The sequence below is a fragment of the Lissotriton vulgaris genome, chromosome 4_1 (genome assembly GCF_964263255.1).
Source record: "Lissotriton vulgaris chromosome 4_1, aLisVul1.2, whole genome shotgun sequence".
Taxonomy (NCBI): Eukaryota; Metazoa; Chordata; class Amphibia; order Caudata; family Salamandridae; genus Lissotriton; species Lissotriton vulgaris.
Window position 1 is genome coordinate 801,424,563 of NC_141691.1, and position 21,709 is coordinate 801,446,271.

At 45.5% G+C, this 21,709-nt stretch overlaps 1 protein-coding gene across 1 annotated transcript in view; it reads left to right on the forward strand.

The window, feature by feature from the left end:
- KIAA0319 (KIAA0319 ortholog) overlaps positions 1-21,709 on the forward strand; it is a 993,525-nt gene that overhangs the window by 734,844 nt on the left and 236,972 nt on the right. Inside the window, exons 9-11 of the mRNA XM_086965138.1 lie at positions 7,562-7,694; positions 8,946-9,174; positions 15,221-15,344. Of these exons, the coding sequence (XP_086821264.1) occupies positions 7,562-7,694; positions 8,946-9,174; positions 15,221-15,344 (486 nt within the window). The remainder of the gene's footprint in view (positions 1-7,561; positions 7,695-8,945; positions 9,175-15,220; positions 15,345-21,709) is intronic.

Consider the following 21,709-nt stretch of genomic DNA (forward strand, 5'->3'; position numbering starts at 1 on the left):
TTAATAAGTCTGTTTTTTTTCTACAATGCAGCTGTGGCTGCCTTTAGCGATCATAACCCAGTCATCCTTGAGCTCGCTAATTCCGTTGGCCTGCTCAAGGAAGGAACTAACAAAACGGTAGAGTTGGCTGTGCGGTCTAAGGACCAAGGCAGAAGGGTGAAGTGGTGCAAAGTAATCCCTGCAGACTTTCTTAACAATATAACATGTAAATCCCGCAAAGAAATTGATATTTGTCTGGACAGCTCAAAACAGGGGGAGGAAGTGATCCCCGCTTATACTACTATATGTTCACTAGTTTCCGAAGAATTAACTGCCAAATCTTGAAAGAACGTACAGCCACACAAGGGTTGGTTTGACAGAGCCTGTTCAAAAGCACATAGTAGTCTCTTGGTAGAACTTAAAAAATCACCAAGGGATAAGGGGGAAGTGTCCAGATTAAGAAAAGAATACAAAAATATTATTCGTGCACGCAAAGACGCACTTAAAAAGGAAGCTTGGTCCGCACTAATGGAGAAGGCAACGCTAAGAGATAGTGCTAGCTTCTGGGCCATAATAAATAATCCCCTCTTTACCGGTGAGGCCAACGACAATTTGGAGGCCAATATTAGTGAGGAAGATTGGCTAGCACATTTTAAAACTATCTATGGGAGTGATCAAGTATGTGAACCTTCCACCTTTTTTACAACCAATTCTCCCAAGCCGGCCCTTTCCTTCTCCGTGGAAGAAGTTGAAAAGGCCATAATCAGCACCGAAGGGAAAAAAGTCCCAGGCCCGGATGGTGTTCCAGCCGACATGTACACGGCCAATACCCCCTTCTGGGCCAAAATCCTGACTAATACTTTTAACACTGCTTCCAACTATAGTTTGCCTGCCTCCTGGTCACGCGCAACCATTATACCCATTTTTAAAAAAGGTCAACGGGGTGACCCGAGGTGTTATCGCCCCATCTCACTCATTGATTCTTCCTTCAAAATTTTAGGGAAGGTGATATTGGCACGAATCGATGAGTGGGCTGCTAGCAATAACATTCTATCAAATGCCCAATATGGGTTCAGAAGGGGAAGGGGGACTGAGGACCAGTGCCTCAACCTACACCTAATCCTGGGAAAGTATACAGTAGCATCCAGTGGATCAATTTACTTAGGGTTCATGGATCTGTCCACGGCTTTCGACCTGGTCAACAGGTCTAGGCTGTGGGAAATCCTTCTGGACCTGGGGATGGACCATTCCTTGGTATACTTTCTGGCAGAAGCACACCGGGACCTGGAAGCCTCAATTAGGATGACACAGGGGGGAGCTTGCTCCGCTGGTTTTAAGTCCACCAGAGGGGTGCGCCAGGGTTGTATCCTCGCCCCTATGTTATTTACATTGTACATAAACCACCTCGAATCCACCCTGGGTCTGGCGACGATAGACGTCCCGCGTTTTGGAGGGCGGCCCACCCCGGTCCTCCTTTACGCGGATGACGCCGTGCTCATAGCACGAACACCTCTCGGATTACAGAGATTATTGGCGGCTTTTGACGCCTTTATGACCACCCTTGACTTAAAGATAAACACTGACAAGTCACATGTCATGTCAGTGGGTGGGGGGAAGAACAAAAATTCGAACTCCTTTTTTTGTGCCAACACACCAATTTCTAGTGTAAAAACGTTCACCTACTTAGGGGTGGTTTATGACGAAAAGGGCTCCTGGGCACCCCAAATATCAGTAAAAGTTAATGCCATGAAAAGATCTGCGGCAGCAATCTCAGGTTTTGCTAAACGACTGGGTGGTAAACCTATAGAAGCAATGCTAGCAATATATAGAGCTAAATCAATTGCAATAGCAAGGTATGGGGCTTCCATATTGGGCTACACTAACAACGCAGTAGCGATTCAAGTAGAGGAAAACAAATTCCTACGTACGCTCTTAGGTCTGTCACAATCCACGGATACTTTTTCTGTCCATACGGAATTAGGCCAGGGGTACATAAGTGACATCATTAAACAGTCTCCAATCTTGATGTGGCTAAGAACTTGGTTGAACCCTAACCTAACCCTGAATCACGCAATCTTAAGGGATTGCTTACGTCTGGACAATATGAAAAACATTCCGTGGCTAGCATACATTAAAAATACCCTAGGCTCCCTGGGCCGCCCTGATTTATTTTGCAAACCAGAATGTATTGTTAAAGCTGACTTGGAATGGTTCAAATTGACTTTTACTAAATGCAGAGAATTAGAGCGGGAGAGCGGAGAACTTGTGAAACCTACAGTGAGGGAGCACTATATCTCCAAGTCAACTATAGCTATCGAACCGTATTTAACGGTTGTGACAATCCCGTTTCACCGCTGGTTACTAACTAAATTAAGATTTAACCAGATTCATTTTTTGTTAAACGATTCCAAGGTGTGGGCTAAGCCCGAGGATTTGTCCCTTTGTGATTGTGATAGCTACTCATTGCAGGACACTTTACATTTTATATTTTTCTGTAAATTTTATTCTCTGCCCAGGAAAAAATATATTACCCCGTTGCTTAAAAACAAGGGGTTTGTCCAAGCCAAACCAGCTCTCCTTTACTTAAAACAGTTAGACTCCCCACTAATAATGTTTGGTGTTGCAAATTTTTTGGTGGCTGCTTTCCGCCTCAAAAAATGTACCTGGACTAGACAACTTAATAGCACTGGCGATAACTTATGAAATCTTTGAAATACTCTCTTACCTTTTTAAAAAAATGTAAATATTTTAATTGTTCATTTTTAATAGAGTTATCAATTGAATGTAATTGTAGTCCCCTGAACATGTACTTGTGCCTATTGTGTGCTTTTTATGATTTTTACTAATCGAAATAAAGTGGTTTTGAACTACTGTTCCGTAGATCTAGAGGACAATCACTTAAATGAACACTGAAATCACCCGTTAAAATAACCTTCTCCATCCTGTATGTATTCCCAGTCAAAGATTCAATGGCAGAGCTTAAAGTTGAGAGGTTAGATGCCTCATCAAACTTGTCTTTAGCATTATAGTAGTTCATTAATGCAAAATATGAAAAAGCCTGTGAGAGTCAACTTAAACACTTGCAAATGATGGGAGTCCCAAGCAAAGTCCTTGGTTTTCATACGCAGTTTCAGGGAGAAAAAAGTGATCAATCCTCCCTTGGCCCTTCCTTCAATTGATGCCACAGTCTGAGTAAACTAAGTTTTATATCCTTCTAAGAAAAATAGGTTTTGCTCTTCTTATGTTTCTTGTAAATAAATCACATTGTATTTCTTGACAAACTGCCCCAAGTTACAATCATTAAACTTAGATGCTAGGCCTGCAATATTCCAAGAAAATAACAGGAAATCATGAGAGTTACTAGCCAAGATGTCAGAATGGGGATTATGTCTAAGGAAACCGGAGTTGGCAAAGATATAACAGGAGGAGTAAGTCAATCACAAGTATCAAGATTAGTCAAAGGAGCAAATCTGTTACTTGTCCACAAAACTGGGGACACAAGGGGAGCAGGTGATGAGCGGCTCTGAGAGACCTGCCCTTGCGGAACCTGTTTCCATATGGTTGAGTAAACCCTTTCTGGCTTATAAAAACCCAAGGGAGAGGGCCTGAATGCCAGTCTACAAGATCAGATAAATGAGCCTAGCGTGGTCGAAACACATGCAGCTGCTGTTGGTCTATTAAAATTGATCAAAACACAATACTCGGCCCACCTCTTAACATCAGACCCCGACCAGGTCACCCTTTCTATATTGACAGAGCCATATATCTGTGTGCTCAAGTTGGAGTGCAAACCTAACCAATGCAATGAACCACTTTGTTTTTCAGTTCCTCATCAAGGGAGCACCATTCTCCGCGAACACTACACACAGGGCAGCTTCGGGTGGTAAATCTATTACAACACCTGAATTGTGATGGGCTTAATGAGACAGAGGTATCAAAAGTAACATTGTATATCACCCTAGGAGGCTGAGGAATTTCATTGAGAAAGTTTGGCCTAACAATATTCTCCTGCAAGCTCTGAGACTGAGTAGGAAATTGATTATTTGCCGCACCACACAATAAAAGACGAGGTCCAGGCAAAGCTTCTCTGGGATATTTCAAACAGTCTAGAATCTACGACAGTCTGGATACAATATGCGTTATCCTTAAGAAGATTGGTTCTATTTTGGCGTTGAACACATCGTTGAAAACATTGTTAAACTTGCTTGAGTACGCTTCAAACAGGAATCCCCCTCCCCCCCCTACCCCAGGAGGTAGGAGCGTAGCATTAGCTTTGTTTGCGCACCCACATTTCGTGACAGGACCCCTGTTTGGGGGCTGCCTTCTGCTTCCTGTAATTGTTCTTGGGGCTTGAGCTGGGCTGGGTGGGCTCATAGGTAAGGTCAACAGACAAAGGCAGGGCTATTGGCACCGGAGCTGTGCCCTGGCTTCCCTCTAAATGACTGCCCTAATTTGAGTTATGAGATTAGCTATAAACAATGGAATCACCAGGAGACTGGGGAAAACTTGGAAAAGCTAAAGGGTGACCATCCCTATTTAAAGATGGCAGTCGCTCAGCCAGCTTGATCTCCTTTGAGACTACCTCCTCCACCTGTGCCTGAAAGCCATCAATGGTGGTAATATGTGGGGCATTTGTGGGGACAATGGCTATGAGGAGGCTACATTTTTTCCCCATGCTCTGCTGAGGGGGTACAGTGATATATGCACGGTACAACACGCAAAACCAGGAAGACCAAGATAGTGTGTAGCAGTATATGGCAGGTTGCATGGAAACAGGACCTTGCCTCTGCAAGAAGTGCAGCCAAGGAGACAAGCACTTAAACGCGCAACAAAGGGAACCCCCAGCTGGAAATAAAAGCTAGGTTTTCACTCCTGGTGCAGCAGATTAAAGAGTCTCCCAAGGAAAGCCCCACATGACTTAAACCTGGTTCTAAGGCCAAGAGAGTTTGCATAACAGCGTCATATCCCATTAAAAGCTAGGAAAAAAGCGCAGTCAAGGCATAATGGCAACAAGGCAGCAGATAACACCCACGCAGACGGAGGTGATAGGTGCTTTAATAGTGCTCGGCCAGGGTAATTGAAGGAGCCCCTCCTTCTTCTCTCCAGGGGCAATCTGGAAGCACGTGTCCTTGTCACAACGGCAATACTGCAGCACAGAACACCTGCACCGCAAAAGGTGGCAAGTGCTTAATAGCGCCATGTGCGGGTAACTGAAGTAGTTCCTTCTTCATACCATGATCAAACTGGGGCCACGAGTCCCTGGCATAATGGCAATATGGCAGCACAGAACACCCCAGTCATTGTAGTGGAGAAGTGTGGCTCAATGGTTAGAGCGGCAGGCCTTGATGCAGAGGTCTGGCCCGGGACCAGGGTTCAATTCCCGCCTCCGCCGGTCTTGGGCTCAATTTCCTCTGACCTGATAATTCTCGCCTCGGTGCCTATTCTAATCATGGGTCCCACCAGGGTAATTGAAGGAGCTCCTCCTTCTTCTCTCCAGGGGCAATCTGGAAGCACGTGTCCTTGTCACAACGGCAATACTGCAGCACAGAACACCTGCACCGCAAAAGGTGGCAAGTGCTTAATAGCGCCATGTGCGGGTAACTGAAGTAGTTCCTTCTCCATACCATGATCAAACTGGGGCCACGAGTCCCTGGCATAATGGCAATATGGCAGCACAGAACACCCCAGTCATTGTAGTGGAGAAGTGTGGCTCAATGGTTAGAGCGGCAGGCCTTGATGCAGAGGTCTGGCCCGGGACCAGGGTTCAATTTCCGCCTCCGCCGGTCTTAGGCTCAATTTCCTCGGACCTGATAATTCTCGCCTCGGTGCCTATTCTAATCATGGGTCCCACTCTGCAACTCTGGGCAATAGCTTGCTTAATCTCCACAATGGCCAGGATGCCTGGCTTCACCTTGGGGGTACCCAGGAGTGGACATTTCACAGGGAAAAGCCAGGAAGGGTTCCACAGTGGTATGCGTACAGCGCCAGGAAACCCGGTTGGGGTATAAGTGCGCTTTACAAGTACAAATTAATTTCATTGTGTCAAAATATCCTGATCAGAAACCTGGGGTGCCATCCCAGTGGTGACTGGGAGGTTCCAACCACCGTGGTTGAAGTACTGACAGCCAACTATCTTTGCTAGATTTGCGATCATTAACATGAGGAAGATTCACCTTTCCAGCAAGATGGGGCTGCCTACAACCTATTTCAAAGAAGAGAGCTGAAGTTGTGAGTACCTCTGGTGAGGCAAAGTGTGTCCACAACTGTGACATGGGGCACAGCCTACCCTGAGATAATGCGAGTAAGCACTGGAGGTTTGTGTGACTCCGCATTTGATGCAGCATCGACACCTGTTGCTGATGATGTGCTGGATTTCAACAGGAAGTGAATTCCGCTCTGCGTCTAGTACGAAGAAGTGCCAAAATACTAGGGAGACGGCAACCATTAGATGCATTCTGACTCACAAGAAAAACTCTGAGTGCCAAGAGAAGTCCAAGATCAGCCTGAGGATTATCACAGCTGTGACCTAAGATACATACCTGTTAAATGTTGAGGGGTTTTAAGATTGGGCACAATGAAGACGCAAGTAGTAAGATCCCTGCAACTGTGAGCTGTGCAACCCCCCCAGCGCACCTCTGATTAACTTGTGTTAACACTGCCAAGGCTTACCTGAGATTGTGGGCACCAGCACCCATCACATTAAAATATCTCATCACCGTGACCGCAGCAGGTGCCGCACTATGGCTATTTGAGAGGAATGAGACTGTGAGCAAGGGGAAAGCAAACTCACAATATTGATAACTCCCCCTACCCCATCCCCTAGTAATCTCTACTGAGATTTTCCTGATATGTCTGAAAGCTAATGCACATTGCTTTATGGGACTGTGCCCAGGTCATGGAAGGTACTGTTTCAATTAATACCCCTAACAAATTCCCTGTACACATTATATACTGTGTTTTCCCAGTGTGTGTTTAAGTGCTTTTCTTAAACTCAAGTACTGGCTGGACAATGCATTGATTGTCTCTGGATGTATATTGAGGGCAGCGTCTGATCACACATCACCTCCCTAAGTAGTCTATCCTGAGAGTCAAGTGGTAGAGGGGTGTACTCTGTGATCAGTTTTAGGTCAAAAAATAGGGTAAAGTCCTGGAAAACCATTAGTGAACCTCTTTACACAAATAGAGCCTAGTAACACCCTCATTGGTCTGGGACTTCTGAAACAGTTCTCACACACCCCATTTTAGACATTGTCTCTGCTGTTTCATATGTTTGTTAGAACTAGGTATGATATGGAAATAATAATATCCTTTGTCTACTATGGTTCTAAATTGTAATTTCATTAATGTGTTTAGACACATTCAGCTGCTATCCACAAGTCCTTGCTTATCTTCTGTTGCATGTGCTAAATACTTATTTGATGTGGCTTGATCTCAAGACTTTCGACAGTGGCATGTAATAGACACCAATAATAGCAATGGACCAAGATGCTCTTTAGATATCTGTCCATCATTTAACAAAGTAACTCAGAAATGGTCAGAGGTTGAGCTGTGACCCTATTCCTTGCCTTTGTCTCTCATGCAGAAAGCACCGATGATGATAAAATTGTGAGTTACCATTGGGAGGAAATCAGTGGCCCCTTACGGGAACAGAAGGCAGCTGCGGACACCCCAGTGCTTCATTTGGCAAACCTAGTTCCTGGCAACTACACATTCCGGTAAGATACTAATAAAAGGGTATCTCAAACAGACTTGGAGATATCTTCCTCATCACAAAATGCCTAAGACCATAGCCTCCTATGTTGATCGCAGGTTTACCTTAGTCAACAGCAGAGCAATCAGTGCTCATTAGAGCAGTGTCAAAGCTTGACATTTGCATGGCTTTCACTAATCAGAAATTACACTGTCTACATCAAACCTAGGGCCATCCTCCATCAGTCCTGACCTGCCTATATGTTCGCCCACCTAATTTAAATGAGTGGACATGTTGCCAGTTTTCAATGCCCGTCAAAGCCAGGAAAAACCTAGCAGTAAGAGGCACAGAAAAGTGCTCTATTCTCCCCTCCCCATGTCGGTGAAACTCTTGTGGCGAGGGGATGGAGAGATTGTTTTATTTTTATTTTCGTAAAAAAAATCCCTCTCGGGATTTTCTTTTTGAAAAAAAAAACCTTCTAACTTTGCCATATGGCTTTGTCATTTTGCTGGAGTCGTACACCAAAATTACCACGCATTGGCAAGAACTTCGATGACCGCGGTTCCTGCCACTGCTAGAAATGTCCACCGGCCCAGGCCAACTTTACTAAATTTGCTCACATAAAAACCAGGCCCTTTGTTTCTAAATAGGGCAACAAGGATTCCAAGGATTGTGTCAGACAGAAGAGAAAGTAAACTATGAAGGGACATTTTCACTAATAGAGAATATCAGAGCTGGCACAATTAAGAAATGCAGATGACTAAAACCAGCAAATGGTGATGCGTTCAGACTCCTATGTCCCACTCCAAGAAAAGTCACATACTGAACCCTGGTGGTAGTTACTATTTGCGAATGCTCTCGATCGCAAGAGGAACAGGAGAAATTTGTAGTCCTCAAAGAGTTAGCTTTCAGTAACGATGTCACACAAAATTCCATTTACTCCTACTAGAAGATTGAACACACCATTATTGGTTTCCAATCAGAAATAGCATATTAATTGAAACCTCTATTTCTACAAAGTCAGTCAACTATTAAAGTGAGAACAAGTACTATATTTACATTTCATAACATTGCAGGTTACATGGCACTATAATCTCTAAATGTATTTCAAAAATCATATCTAAGATTACAATTCAATTCCAGACTTTATATTTATTCTATTTATACACAGATAAACAATGCTAAACATAAAAAAGATGTTTTATATTAAGATTGTGTTTTACCTTTATAAGCCTTATTGTGTTTAGTGTGTTTGATAAATGTGTTTTTTCACTAGGCTGACAGTGATTGATTCAGATGGAGCTACTGACTCGACCATGGCTTCACTGACTGTTAACAAACCCGTGGACCATCCCCCCATTGCCAATGCAGGACCAAACCAGGCAATAACACTGCCACAAAATGGTATCACCCTTAATGGAAATCAGAGTAGCGATGACCACCAGATTGTGAGCTACGAGTGGTCATTGGACACTGACAGCAAAAGCAAAGTTGTGGAAATGCAGGTAGGCTGGCAAGGCACATTACTATGTAATATTAGAAAATATTATTTTGTACCATCAAGTATGATTTCAGGTTGGTTTCAAGTATTTGTCAAAGGCTGGGGATGTAGATTTCATGGCTTTGTAGCTATGTTTGATTTGCCCTGTTGAGGGGTTCTGGGGTCTCTTAGCGTGGACAAGGACAATGACAGATCTCTCAGGTTGTCCTGTGTCAAGGCCCATGTCGAGTATGAATAGATAGTCCAGCCCTGTTTTTCCTCCACATTCTGGTAGATTTAACGTTACAACTGGAAATGCAAGAGTGCAAGCAGAATGGAAAGGAAAAATGGAGATTAATGGGCTATTCATGCCTGACATAGTACATATTAAAGTTTCCTTAATATGTATCAAGATACCTGCTGGGATCATACTGACTTTATAAAAAACAAACACAAATTTATTTCAAAGAAAAATAAATGACTGTATTCACATTGACAGGAACCTTTTTTTAAATAAATTCTTTTTATTGAAAACAAGTATGACATTTAGACGCTGATCATCAAAACCACATACATCAGTAATGGTACAGCGAGTGCTTACTTGAGAGGGAATAGGTATGAAAGCGGGACTACAGAGTTGTTATTTACATTTCATTTCATTTCATTTACATAATTAGGAACTGTGGCTTTCGCCCAGTTTCATACGCAGACGACACTCAAATAGTGGTCTCAATCTCAAACAATGCCCTAGAGACGGCCAACCAGGTTCAAACACTGTATGGAACAGATCACTTGCTGGATGCAGACGAACTGTCTCAAGCTGAACGGAGACAAAAGTGAAGTGATGCTGTTAAGTTCCGACCTGCATTCATGGTCCCAGGATTGGTGGCCAGATAACCTAGGTCACTGCCCATCTCCAGTGCACAAGGTAAAGAATTTAGGTATGCTCCTTGACAATAAACTGTCCTATAATGCACAAACTAACAAGCTGTCATCATCAATCTGGTTCATCCTGAAAATGATCAGGAAACTCCTATCGTTCATCCCTTTGACATCCTGTAAAACAGTAGTCACAATGTTGGCTCTATCAAGACTGGACTACGGTAACGCGCTATATGCGGGGATCCAGACCCAACACCTAGCAAAACTTCAACGCCTACAAAATGCAGCAGCGAGGTTAGTGCTGGACATACCCAGACACGCACCAATAGCTCACAGATTGAGATCTCTGCGCTGGCTCCCCATTAAAAACAGAATAACATTTAAATCCTTATGCCTGGCCTATAAAGCCCTCCATGGGGTAGGCTCGCAGTTCCTAAAAACCCACCTAGAAAGGTATCAGCCTACTAGGTCCTTGAGATCAAGTAATCTAAAACTGATCCAGATTCCAAGATACAAACAGGTCAGGTGGGGAGGGAGGCGCTTCCTGCTGTACACAGCTAAGGCTTGGAATCAGCTTCCAATTTCTATTAAAAATAGCCCCTCACTACTCTCCTTTCAGAAAGAGATAAAAACATGGTTATTCATCTCGGGCTAGTTTTGTTTATGTAGAGCAGCTTGGTCCCGTACTCTTCCCTTAGCGCCAAGACGCCCATGGGCATTCGTTGTGCTTTATAAATCCTCAAATCAATCAATCAAATCAATCAATTTCCAACACGCCCAGGCATTGTGCAACCATTTCATCCCTGTTCAACAGGGATTCAAATATTCCACCTCTGTATACATTTGTTGGGGCAGCCTCTGGCAACATATACCGCTTTTCCTGTGACCATACACCAGTCCATGTCTTTACTCCAGTCCACTGTACTTGGTGGTTCCTGGGCCTTCCATAATCTTACAATGTTGCGTTTCGCCACCATCATTCCCAGGGTTACCCAGAAGCGCTCCTTGGAGGTCAGGTCATTCGGCCCCCAGGCATACAGGATAGCTAGTTTTATGTTACCCTTGAACCCCTGACCCAATGCATTCTTCATAAGTCTTACGACCCCAGCCCAATACCTCTGAATAACTGTGCATTCCCAAAGCGTGTGTATGAACCACCTGCCCACACCACCTAGTGCAACCTTCATTGGGGCTATACCACATGCGGACCAAAACTGATCTTAGAGGTACACCCTATGCACGATTTTGAGCTGCACTAATCGCAGTCTGGGAGATATGGCCACCTCCTGAGGAGAGGCCACCGAAGCTAGCCACTCGTCATCATCCAGGCCCGCCATGTTGTGGTCCCATTTTTCCCGCAGCCGGTCCAGAGGGTCTGGTATGTTATTTATCAGTTTCTTATAGATAAGAGATATAGCCCTCTCCGGCAGGTGTCCATCCAGTACCCTATCTTCCAACGGAGAGTACTCCGAGATCGATTCCCCTCTAGGAAGGATTGCAAGCAGAGCATGCCTTATCTGCAGGTATCTAAAGGGTTCGGAGCACGCCATGTCGTAATCCTGTTGCAGCCACTCAAACGGGACTACCTCTTCCGCCCTCCACAAATCACCCAAACTGGAGATCCCATTGATCGAAGTCCATCCAGCGAATCAAACAGCCTAATTGATTGCAGTGCCATAGCAGTGTCGCCTGTGTGGTCCTACCTTCCCACCCCAGGCTTTTCGTGGCAGTCTTCCATACACGTATGGCGTGTGCGGTAGGGCCTGTCAGATTGGGGTTTAGCTTCTGCGCATATATTGCTCCCTTGAAACTTCCACCTGATAATAGCCACCTATCAATCTGGAAGGCTGGATCATCCTGGGGTTTGTATGTGCATTGGAAGAACCTTTTATCTTTAACGTTTAAGAATACTAGCCTAAACTATCCTGAACCTTTTCATCCTCATGGGTCCAGACCTGTGTTAATTGGTTCACTTTTACTATGTTCTATGTTCTCTTGGTGCATGAATTCTTTATTTACTGAAATGCACAGTTTCCTTCGTCTTTAAAGTAGACAGTTCAACAGTAGACCATAATACATCAAGATGGCGCCAACTCCAATTCATCAGCCTCCCAACACTCTTCAGTGGGTCAAATTAGGAAAAAATTCACTTGCCTAAAAGATTTGGGCCTATACCTGGGTGTCTTCAGTGTATGAATGGCTCGAAAGGATAAAACTTAAAAATTGCAGGAACTATTACAGGTTAGAATAATTGGGGGGTGTGGTGGGGATTGGGTGACTCCATACCAGTGTGGGATTTCTGTTAAGCAGAAACATGTTGATCATATGTTAATGACAGAAGAAGTCATAGAAACCGCCATTTACCCAAACCCTTTGTTTTTAATCTTGTTTCAAGTGGATGGAGGGGAAAATAAAAGTAAGAAGCGTTTTTACACACTTAATGCAATTTTACACAGTACAGATCTTCTATATTTCTAAAAAGAAAGTTTAAGAGCTGAGTGGCAAACACCCCAGGCCAATGAGCACCCCAGGATAAAACATGCCACATAGAGTGGGTGAGGGGTTGCGTCCTTTTTAGGTCTCGCTAGACCCAGCCCATGCGCTGGTCTGGCAAGACATTTAGTAGCTGGCTTTTAAAAGTTTTACTTGGCCGGCCACCAGTTTGCTCTCACACATACAAGCGTGTGCGACGTGCACAGCAGCTGGCATTTGGCTTCCTTTTTCGCGTGTGCGAATGCCCTCTCCTACCCCCTCCCACTCTCTCCTCGTCAGCTTCAGTGCAGGCTTGTTTTCTCCTCCCATTCTTCTACTACCTTCATCAACCTCGCTGCTCACCCAGCTGTGCTGTCCCCTCGTTGCAAGCATTGAATGCAGATGCACGATTAGTGTGCGATTACACCGATTAGCTGCAGTTCAGCGGAGAAAGTTTTGTAACTGGAGCAATGTTTTCATCCATTTATAAGGAAGATTATTGTAAATGAAGACGGGAGGCTCCAGTGAGCAGTCATTATGTAAACCCCACCAACTCCCGTGATGCTCCTGCTAAGAGCCGCAATCTCTACTTAGTTTCTTGAGAGACAGAGGCACTTCCAAGAGGATGTTCACGCCTGCCGCTGGCGACAGAAAAGCAGTCCATCTTCCACGGAACACTGACACATGCCATCACGTGTGCCCGGGACTCTACCGCCCCACTCTCGTACTTGTTCTAAATGTTGATGACAGAATGATGCTTTTAACGTCAATGAACTTTTGAAAGTAGGTTATACGTCATCTATTAACAACGCCCCGCGGAGGTCTTCCTGATATGACAAGTGGCACATACCGGATAGTGGCTGGTCGTCGACATCACTTCCAGTGATTTGGTTCAACCAATGTTTAAACACGAAAGAAAAGATGATGTTTGGCCACCAGAATAAAGTAGCGACTAAGGCATGCGTGCAGAGTGAAAAGTTTTGCGACTACCCTGATGGCCTTATTGAACGGCAATTTAAAGCAAATTACTACTGAAAGGATACATTTCCCTTTGCAGAAAATTACAAGAGCACTCTGTTCGGTCTCCAACTTGCATTTATGGTGATATTTGCTAGGGGAGTATTGACACCTATGTGGCCAGGCATATGGCACAGTAAAGTGTTTATAACCCTTGAGAAATCTCTGAAGTGCTTTCCAGGCATGTAGCACGCATGGGTATTATTTATTCATGCGTTTTAAATATAGCGGGTACTCGGGGCTTTAAGTGGGATGAGAAAACCGGAGGGTCTCTCAAAGGGGCGTGGCCAATGTAATTAAGGGCGTGGCTTAAAACCACTTAATAAAGAGCCTGTACTTAGCATAGTGTTCCGCCCAACTTGTATTTTGTTGTTTCTGTCATTGCATCTAGATATATCAAACAACAAGTAAGATCATACCTACAAGTCAGGACTATTGGCTTTGTCAATGGTTGTTAGTTGTATTAGATAAATAAGCAGCATTGATGGCTTAGTGTATATAATATTGAAAAAGCTTCCACTTAGAGCCCTGGTGACACCAGGACAGTGTTGTAGCTCCAGAGTTTCAAAAAGAGAAGAGAAAATAACTCTCTTTAAAGGATTTCCTTTCACCTACAATGCTCACCTGGCATGATGTCATGCCGTAACTTATCCACTATTGAGAAGTGAGCAGTGTGAGCACGCCGCATACCCAATAGGTCTCGCCCATGGGACGTTATAAGTGTTTAACCATGCAACAGTTAATGTTGTTGCACCAAGGATATTGTGCTGTATAACTTAATACTCATAAGATCCCAAAAGCGAGACCTATTGGCTATGCCAATGCTTGTTTAAAGAAGAATAGAGCAACTGATGAGACATGTTCATGCATCATAAGAATATGATTTGCTTCTAGTCTGTTTTTAATTATTAGTACTGATATTGGTTAGGAAGGCAGTACCAAGGTAGCTCTTAAAAATCTCCCTCTCTCTCCTTTGGTTATCGATGGGTAGAGTTTCTCTTCCACTCTGACCATAGCATACAGGAACTCCCCTACCTGGGCCGCTTCCTTAAATCTATTGTGCCACGTTCGTTTTTCCAATGGCCACTGCCTGCATTTAGAAAGCTGATAGATGCATGTAGTGGGCAACTGACACTCACTTTTGGCACTGTGGCTTTTATTTTCATCATCACACAGACCACGTAGAAAATGGAGAAGGGGAGTGAGACACAGTAGAAAACAGTGGCAAAGAAAGGCACGTTTAAAAAGAACCTGCAAGTTGCAGGTGTGAGATAAAAATACATGAAATGTAAGATTGTGGAAGAAAGAGGCACAATGTTAGCTCGGTATTTATCAACCCCATCTGCAATTATTTATTGGGTTTTTTCAAATTAAGCACCTTGCTGGCACAGTCTCTTCAAACTAATTTTGTTTTTACCACCCTCCTAATACGCCTCGTGTCTGATAGGTGGGTAACTTAACCCTGAAGTTAATTGGTGCTCATCCTTGATGGCGGGAGAGTCATAAGCAGCCTCAGAAGACAAGCTAAAAGATATACACAAATTTTGGTTCACGATTAATTCTGGCACATGTTTGAAGCTTATCCTAACTTCTAAACCAATAGTTTGCAAAACATTTAATACAATTTATACATGAACATTTAAAGAACTGCATTTTACATGAAATACTTGCATGTCGCTAATTTTTACTTTTGTGCATAGGGAGTGCGATCACCATTCCTACAGCTGGCTTCAATGCAGGACGGTGTTTACACATTCCAGCTTACTGTCACTGACTCAGTCGGGCAGCAGTCAACAGCACAGGTCACAGTAATTGTTCAGCCTGGTAAGTATGATGCGAAATGTGAACACAAGTGACCATATAACCCAGTGTCATGAAATGTCTCTCTTTAAAGGTCTGCTGAGGTTCAGCGGAATCTTCCTTTTTTTTTTTTTTTTTTAATTTTTGAAAACCTTTATTGTGCACAAAGTCAGTACATATACGGGCCTACAACCGTCCGGCCGGCCACGAACTCTTATGACGCACTAGTGCATGCAATATAATGTCAGGGTAACGCAGCAGAGCAATAGGTGATAAGTAAGACATAGATCAAGAAGCACCACAGTACCCAGGCACAGGAGCAATGTAGGTTAATTTTAAACTTTTTTACGCAACTATTAAGATCAGGACATAGTACTCCGCGCATAAGCTAATAAAAGATAAAGATAAAGAACGAGGTCCATGTAGGTGGGACTCGCCGAGTAACAACAGCACCAAACAGTTCGAAGCATAACATGCAAGTCCCGACCAGAGGAGGGTCACAAACGAGTCATGTCACCAAAAAATTATCTCAACACCCCCTAAACATTTGTGCCACCACCCATCCCCCAATACGCCTAACACAGACCAAAGAAAAAGGAAAAAACATAAAAAGAACAAAGAAAGGCACCATAGAAAAAAACCCTCGAATCATAAAGTAACCCCCCACCCTACACACATGCAGAGGCTATGGCCTGCCCCCCCCCTAGCAGAGTGTCTGTCGCCCCAAAAAACCCGAAATATAGCAAGAGAAGAGAAAGGAGGAAGAAGAAAAAGTAAAGGGGAAAGTGAAAGTAAAAAATTATCCTTTGACATGGGGAGTAGGAACAGAAACCCATCCCTAGACTCCCACAAGAGCGAAACCGGGAGGAGGACCAGTCATATGTGCATGCAGACTCCGCCGGCCTAAGAAACATTCCCGCCCCAACAACAATACAAGCAAAGCAAGAACAGTAGATCAGTCAGGGCGAGGCAATGAACAGTCCGTAAGAATCAGGTCAAAATCAATATCCACCAAGTCTCCACCCATCCGCCCGGCAATTTAACCACAAAAAGTCTCCTAGCCCTGGCCCGTTTTGGGACATGGCCCCTCACCCCTCCTACGTGATAGTCCAGTGCGGTCCGGGAAGACGATGGAAAATGGCCGCCCTAAGGAGGGGGGCGGTGCGTAGACAAAGAAGGAATGGCGTCCGCTCCCAGGATACAGTTGTCCCTCGGTAGTAGTTCCACTGGCGTGTCCGGGCCCACAAAGTCACAAAGCAGAGCAATCCAAGGTCTTGACAATAATGCAGAGGAAAAACCTGGAAGGCAGTCCACAGGCAGCCGACTCTTCCGCGTCGCAGTCAGTAGTGCAAAGTTGAGCTCGGAGCGAGGGGGAAACACTGTAGCGACGACCGAGCTGTAGAATGGCAACAATCCGCCACCCTCCACAGATGTAGCAACTGTTACCTCCACTGTATCCCTTCGAGGAAACGTTGTGGCAGTTGGCTGTGACAGCTCCTGCCTGGAGCCCTGTGTGAAACAAAGTCCCCGCTCCTGCCTGCATGTTTGGGCGCAAGCATCAAACCGTGCCCCCAGTTCGGTATAAGTGACCTTCATCGCCGATGTCAACTCACCCAGGGCCACCAGCACATCCCCAAGGGTGAAGTCAGGCTGAAGTGTCCTCGTTTCCACATGCTCATGGGGAGAACGTGTCCCGGCCCCCCCAGGATCGATATGCTCGCTGTTTCGTGGGGAGTCTGCATAGGTTTCCGCTGCAAGGCGAGCCGCCGGCATCGCCATCTTGTCGTTTCCCCAACGAGATGATGTGGGGTGGGGGACGGGGGAAATCACGGGGCGCGATGCTGCTACCGGAGCAATCCCGGGACATGCGATAGACCGCCCTGTCCAGGGGAAGTGCCTGCGGGCCCGTAGCAAGGCAATGAGGCAAGCAGTGTCCAGTGGGGGTTGCAATCAGCGGCCAGAGGGACGAGGAGAGCGGAGCAGAAACATGGCGGCCGGGAACAAAGGACTCGCCGGGAGACACGACTTCCCCCTGTCACCACACTGCCCGGAGCGTGCACAGCATCCACCAGCGGCAGGCAGCGCCGAGGCCGCGCTCCTGCGAGGAAGCGCCGTCCAGTCGCGCCACCTCCGCAGCGGATCGGCTGTGATGTTGCGTGGGGTCTGGGCGCGTTGCAGTGCGAGCTGGTTCCCGGGCCGGGGCAAATCGGCCAGTAGCTGACGATTCCGGGCGAATGGAGAGGTCGGCGGATCACCGGTGGCAACAGCTCCGTTTCCCGCACCTTTCAGGACAGAAGCTGGTAAGCGGGGCTAACAGGATGATGGTGCGGGACTCCGGGGCCGGCGGAGCCGAAGGCTGCGCGTCCGATCAGATCGCCATCTTGGCTCCTCCCCGGAATCTTCCTTTTTGAATCCTGTTTGTCATTATACCCCCCTGGGGTATTCACGAGAGCTTTGCTGATGCAAACTACCTGACGAGAAAGCAATGCATACCATGCTTAATGGGACCTTGGTCTTCGATATTTTGACCACGATATTCTTGTATGACAATATTTCTGCATTAGATATTCAGTAGTACCATCCTTAATGGCACCAGAGATTATTTTACTTGTTGGATCAGGCAAGAAATTTTCTGTGGACCAATATGTGGTAAAGAACATAGGGCGAACCATAAACGCTGTGCAGGATTAGTGTAACTGCATACCAATAAAAGATTCCTATGCTTTTTAGGAGGTTTGCTGCACACCTTTAAGTTCTATTAGAAGCTGCCGGATAGCATTACCGGTGGGAACTTAAATGATGCAAATATGTAACACGTGCAGTGTGAGGCCATCCCTGCTTTGGTAGGTCTCTCTATAAGATGGATAGATGATCTAGGAGATCAGACTGGGGGCCAGGGTGAGTTTTATTTAGATCTGGTGAACACTATTTTACACAATATTTGGGTTTGTCTGTGGTTAAACATCTCCCACTGTGTTTACCACTAAAGGTAAAATAGGCAGTCTTATAGAAGAGGGCCATCAAGTGACGTGCAACCTGGATAAGGCCATCCCTCCCAACATGAAGAGTTGCGCATGAAGGCTGTAAATGGAATTCATGCAACATGTGGGTTCCCATGGTAGACTGCACATAGGGTGCATTTTCCTGTTTCCATGTATTAAAAGCTGCTTGCTAGATCTGCATGCTTGTTGGTGTTTGGGGTCTTCAGTTATCTGTGTACCATGAAACATATTATTATTCACTGAACGCTGGTGCAAACTATTTCATCATTGAATGGTGGTCTCTTCTCCTTTTTTCTGGATACTAACAATATCTTGGATCCCCTCCTGTTGTGTCCATTATGTGCACGCAAAGCTGCTTTGACAGCAGTTATATTCAGTTTGTCATAACAGACTCTGAATATTGTGCATTTTCTCATACTTGAGCTGTCTGCTCTGTTTCATACCCTATACCCCATCGCCTAACTTTGTAGTTTGTGACCAGGTTTCCACACACCTCCTTCAGATGTCGGCTCAGGGCTTTAGTCTTTTCAAAATCTTTCAGGTATCCTTGAATAGGTTCTTCACTGTGTCACGGTAAATTACTTTTTCAGGCGCTGTTTATTATTTATGTGCATCCCATATGAAATACTGAGCATTTCAGTATATGAGTATTCCACTTATGGAAGGCAGTACCCAAATCCCCCCTCAGTACTTTCAGGATGGAGCATTGGTAGATGAAGCAAATGTCATTGACTCTAACGTTTTGTTTTTGTATAACATTTTTGTCGTATTATAAGGCACAGAGCATTTACCAAACAGTGTCACCCCACGGAGGGGGCCCCAGTAATTGCAGCTGTAGTCCTCCGCCCCCTATCCAACCCACCCCATAGTATGCCCACCGTTTCCCTCATATTTATTGGGGCATCCATGAGCAACAAAAATAGGTTCCTCCAATTTTCCAGCTGGTCCATGTCCAACCTCCATTACCTCAGTGGTGGAGCATTGCATGTTTTCCAGTATTTTGCTATATCTTTCTTAGCTAATAACTTGCCCAAGCCCACCAGAGTACTGTCTCCCCTTGGCCGACCCAGCTCATCTACGAGGCTAAGCAGAGCAACTTTTTTGGGCGTCATCCTGAATTACACCCGGCACTGCAGACAGGGTCCAAAATATGGATTGCAAGTACTGCTGAATAATGAGACACCTCCAAAACATGTGGTAAAACTCCCCAGCCTCCTCCAGGCACCTCATGCATACGAGGTCCGATGATCTGCAAGCTTTCCACAGCACAGGCCCTTGGCGGTGAACTAAGTACAGTATCGATAATTCAGTATTTCCGATATTATTCAGGCTTAGATGATCACGGTATGCTCTATCATGCACACCTCCCACCACTCCCCCTCTTCTAACTGGCCCACACAGCCTTCCCATCCCTCTCTCAAAGGCGCCAGTGTGCATGGTGAGTGGTTGGCCAAAGAGTTATAGATTTTAGAGATACCACCCCTGTTAGAAATTAGAGTCTCTAGTTGGCTGAGGTATGCACCGTATTCAAGTAGGGACCACAATCCTAGTCAGGGTAAGTCAGATACACACTCTAAATTAATCAGTGCTATCTCCATGGTAGCTTGACACAGAGCAGTCAGGCTAAAATGAAGAGGCAATGTGTAAAGTACTTGTGCAACACTTATTACAGTAAAACTGTCACAACACCACACAGAAAATAATCCACACCTGGTTAGAACAATAGAGATTAATGTATCGCACAAAACAAGACCCAAATGACAAAAATGCTTAGAGTCATAGAGCACCAACCAGGGCTATCTGGTCGTGCTGGACCAAATCAAATAGGAAAAGTCAAGCCGACTGCGTTGGAGCCCGGGTTGGATACAGAAGGCATACCGGTCCCGCTGAAAACAATACCTTTCCGGAAGATGCGTCGACGGCAGGACCAAGATGTGTCCGTTGCGAGTCACGCAGTTGGGTCCCGCGCCAATCTTTGAACCCCTTTGTGATGGAGGCGATCCATCGTCTTCGAGCCTTACGTGGTCGTCGGGGTTCGCAGTCGTGTCCCGCATTGTTGTGAAGCTGTCCAGGGATATCCTCCAAGGAGCATGCTTCAGTTCTGACTGGCGCAAACTAGGCAACGCGTGGGGTTGTGAAGAAAACAGCTGCAGAGCCCCCTTTGAAGTCCCAAGGCTGGATTGGCATCTCTTGGCAGAGCAGTACTCCCAGTTGGCAGAGTCCTGCAGCCTAAGCAGAGTTTAAGGAATTCCTTTGATGTCCATGAGACCTCAGAATAGAAGTCAAGTAGAAAGCCCTTGGTGTCCCTTGGTTCTCATGATGTAGAGATTTGGGTTCAGTCCTTCTCACCACCAGGCAAGGGGCAGGAGGTCGCAGGCACAGCAGAGCAGGAATCTAGAAAATTCAGCAGAGTATCAGTCTTTTGAGCAGTACAGCTGCCCTTTTTTCTGACAAAGTGTCCTCAGGTCCAGAGTGTTCTGAGTTTGTGGTTTCAGGAATCTAGCTCTTATACCTTGAAGTGGGGGAGATTTCAAAGAGAGGCTTTTGAAGTCCACAAGGTCCATGCCCTGGTTCCAGACTCACTACAGGGCGGAATTCAGCTCTTTTTTGAGGCAGGCACAGCCCTATTCAGGTGCAAGTGTCTGCTCCTCCCTCCGATCTAGCTCAGGAAGGCTCATCATCCTGGTGATGGGCTATCAGGATGTGATTGGCATACTTCAGCACCATTTGAGTGTGACTGTCCAAGGGAATGCAGAAAGCCTAGCTATCACCCAACCCAGGGGTGTATTCAGAGACAGGCAGAGGCACAGAATGGTTAGAGTAGGAAAATGCCAACTTTCTAAAAGCTAATGTTAATGTTAAATTATTTGTAAAGCGCATGGCTGCCCCAACAATGGGGCATCCCAGCGCTGCAGTTGAAAATAGGGAGAGGAATCACCATATGGTTAATGGTTGGGGAAAAGCCAGGTCTTCACCAACCGTCTGAAGGTCAGGTGGTCAGGTGGTCAGGGTTACTAAGGATAGGCAGGGGTAGATAATTCCATTGAGCGGGACCCTCGCCTTAAAGGAATGGCCACCCGTTCTAGCTTTCAGTATCTGGGGGACTCTAGCAAAGTGCTGATCTGCATGCGTGTGAGAGCATAGTAAGAGCAAAGTTTGCTCAAGATTTCTAGGTCTGTGCGCAGAAGTATCTTATAAATGGTGCAGAGGGCCGTAAAGTTTATTCCCTGTTCCACAGGCAGCCAGTGAAGCTGTCCGAGGAGGTTAGAGACATGGCAGTGCTTCAGGAGAGCGAATAGAGTGCGAGTGGCCACATTCTGTATGCGTTGAAGCCGATTGGTCACTTATTTGTTGTCTCTCACGAGTAGCACAATGCAGTAGTCCAGT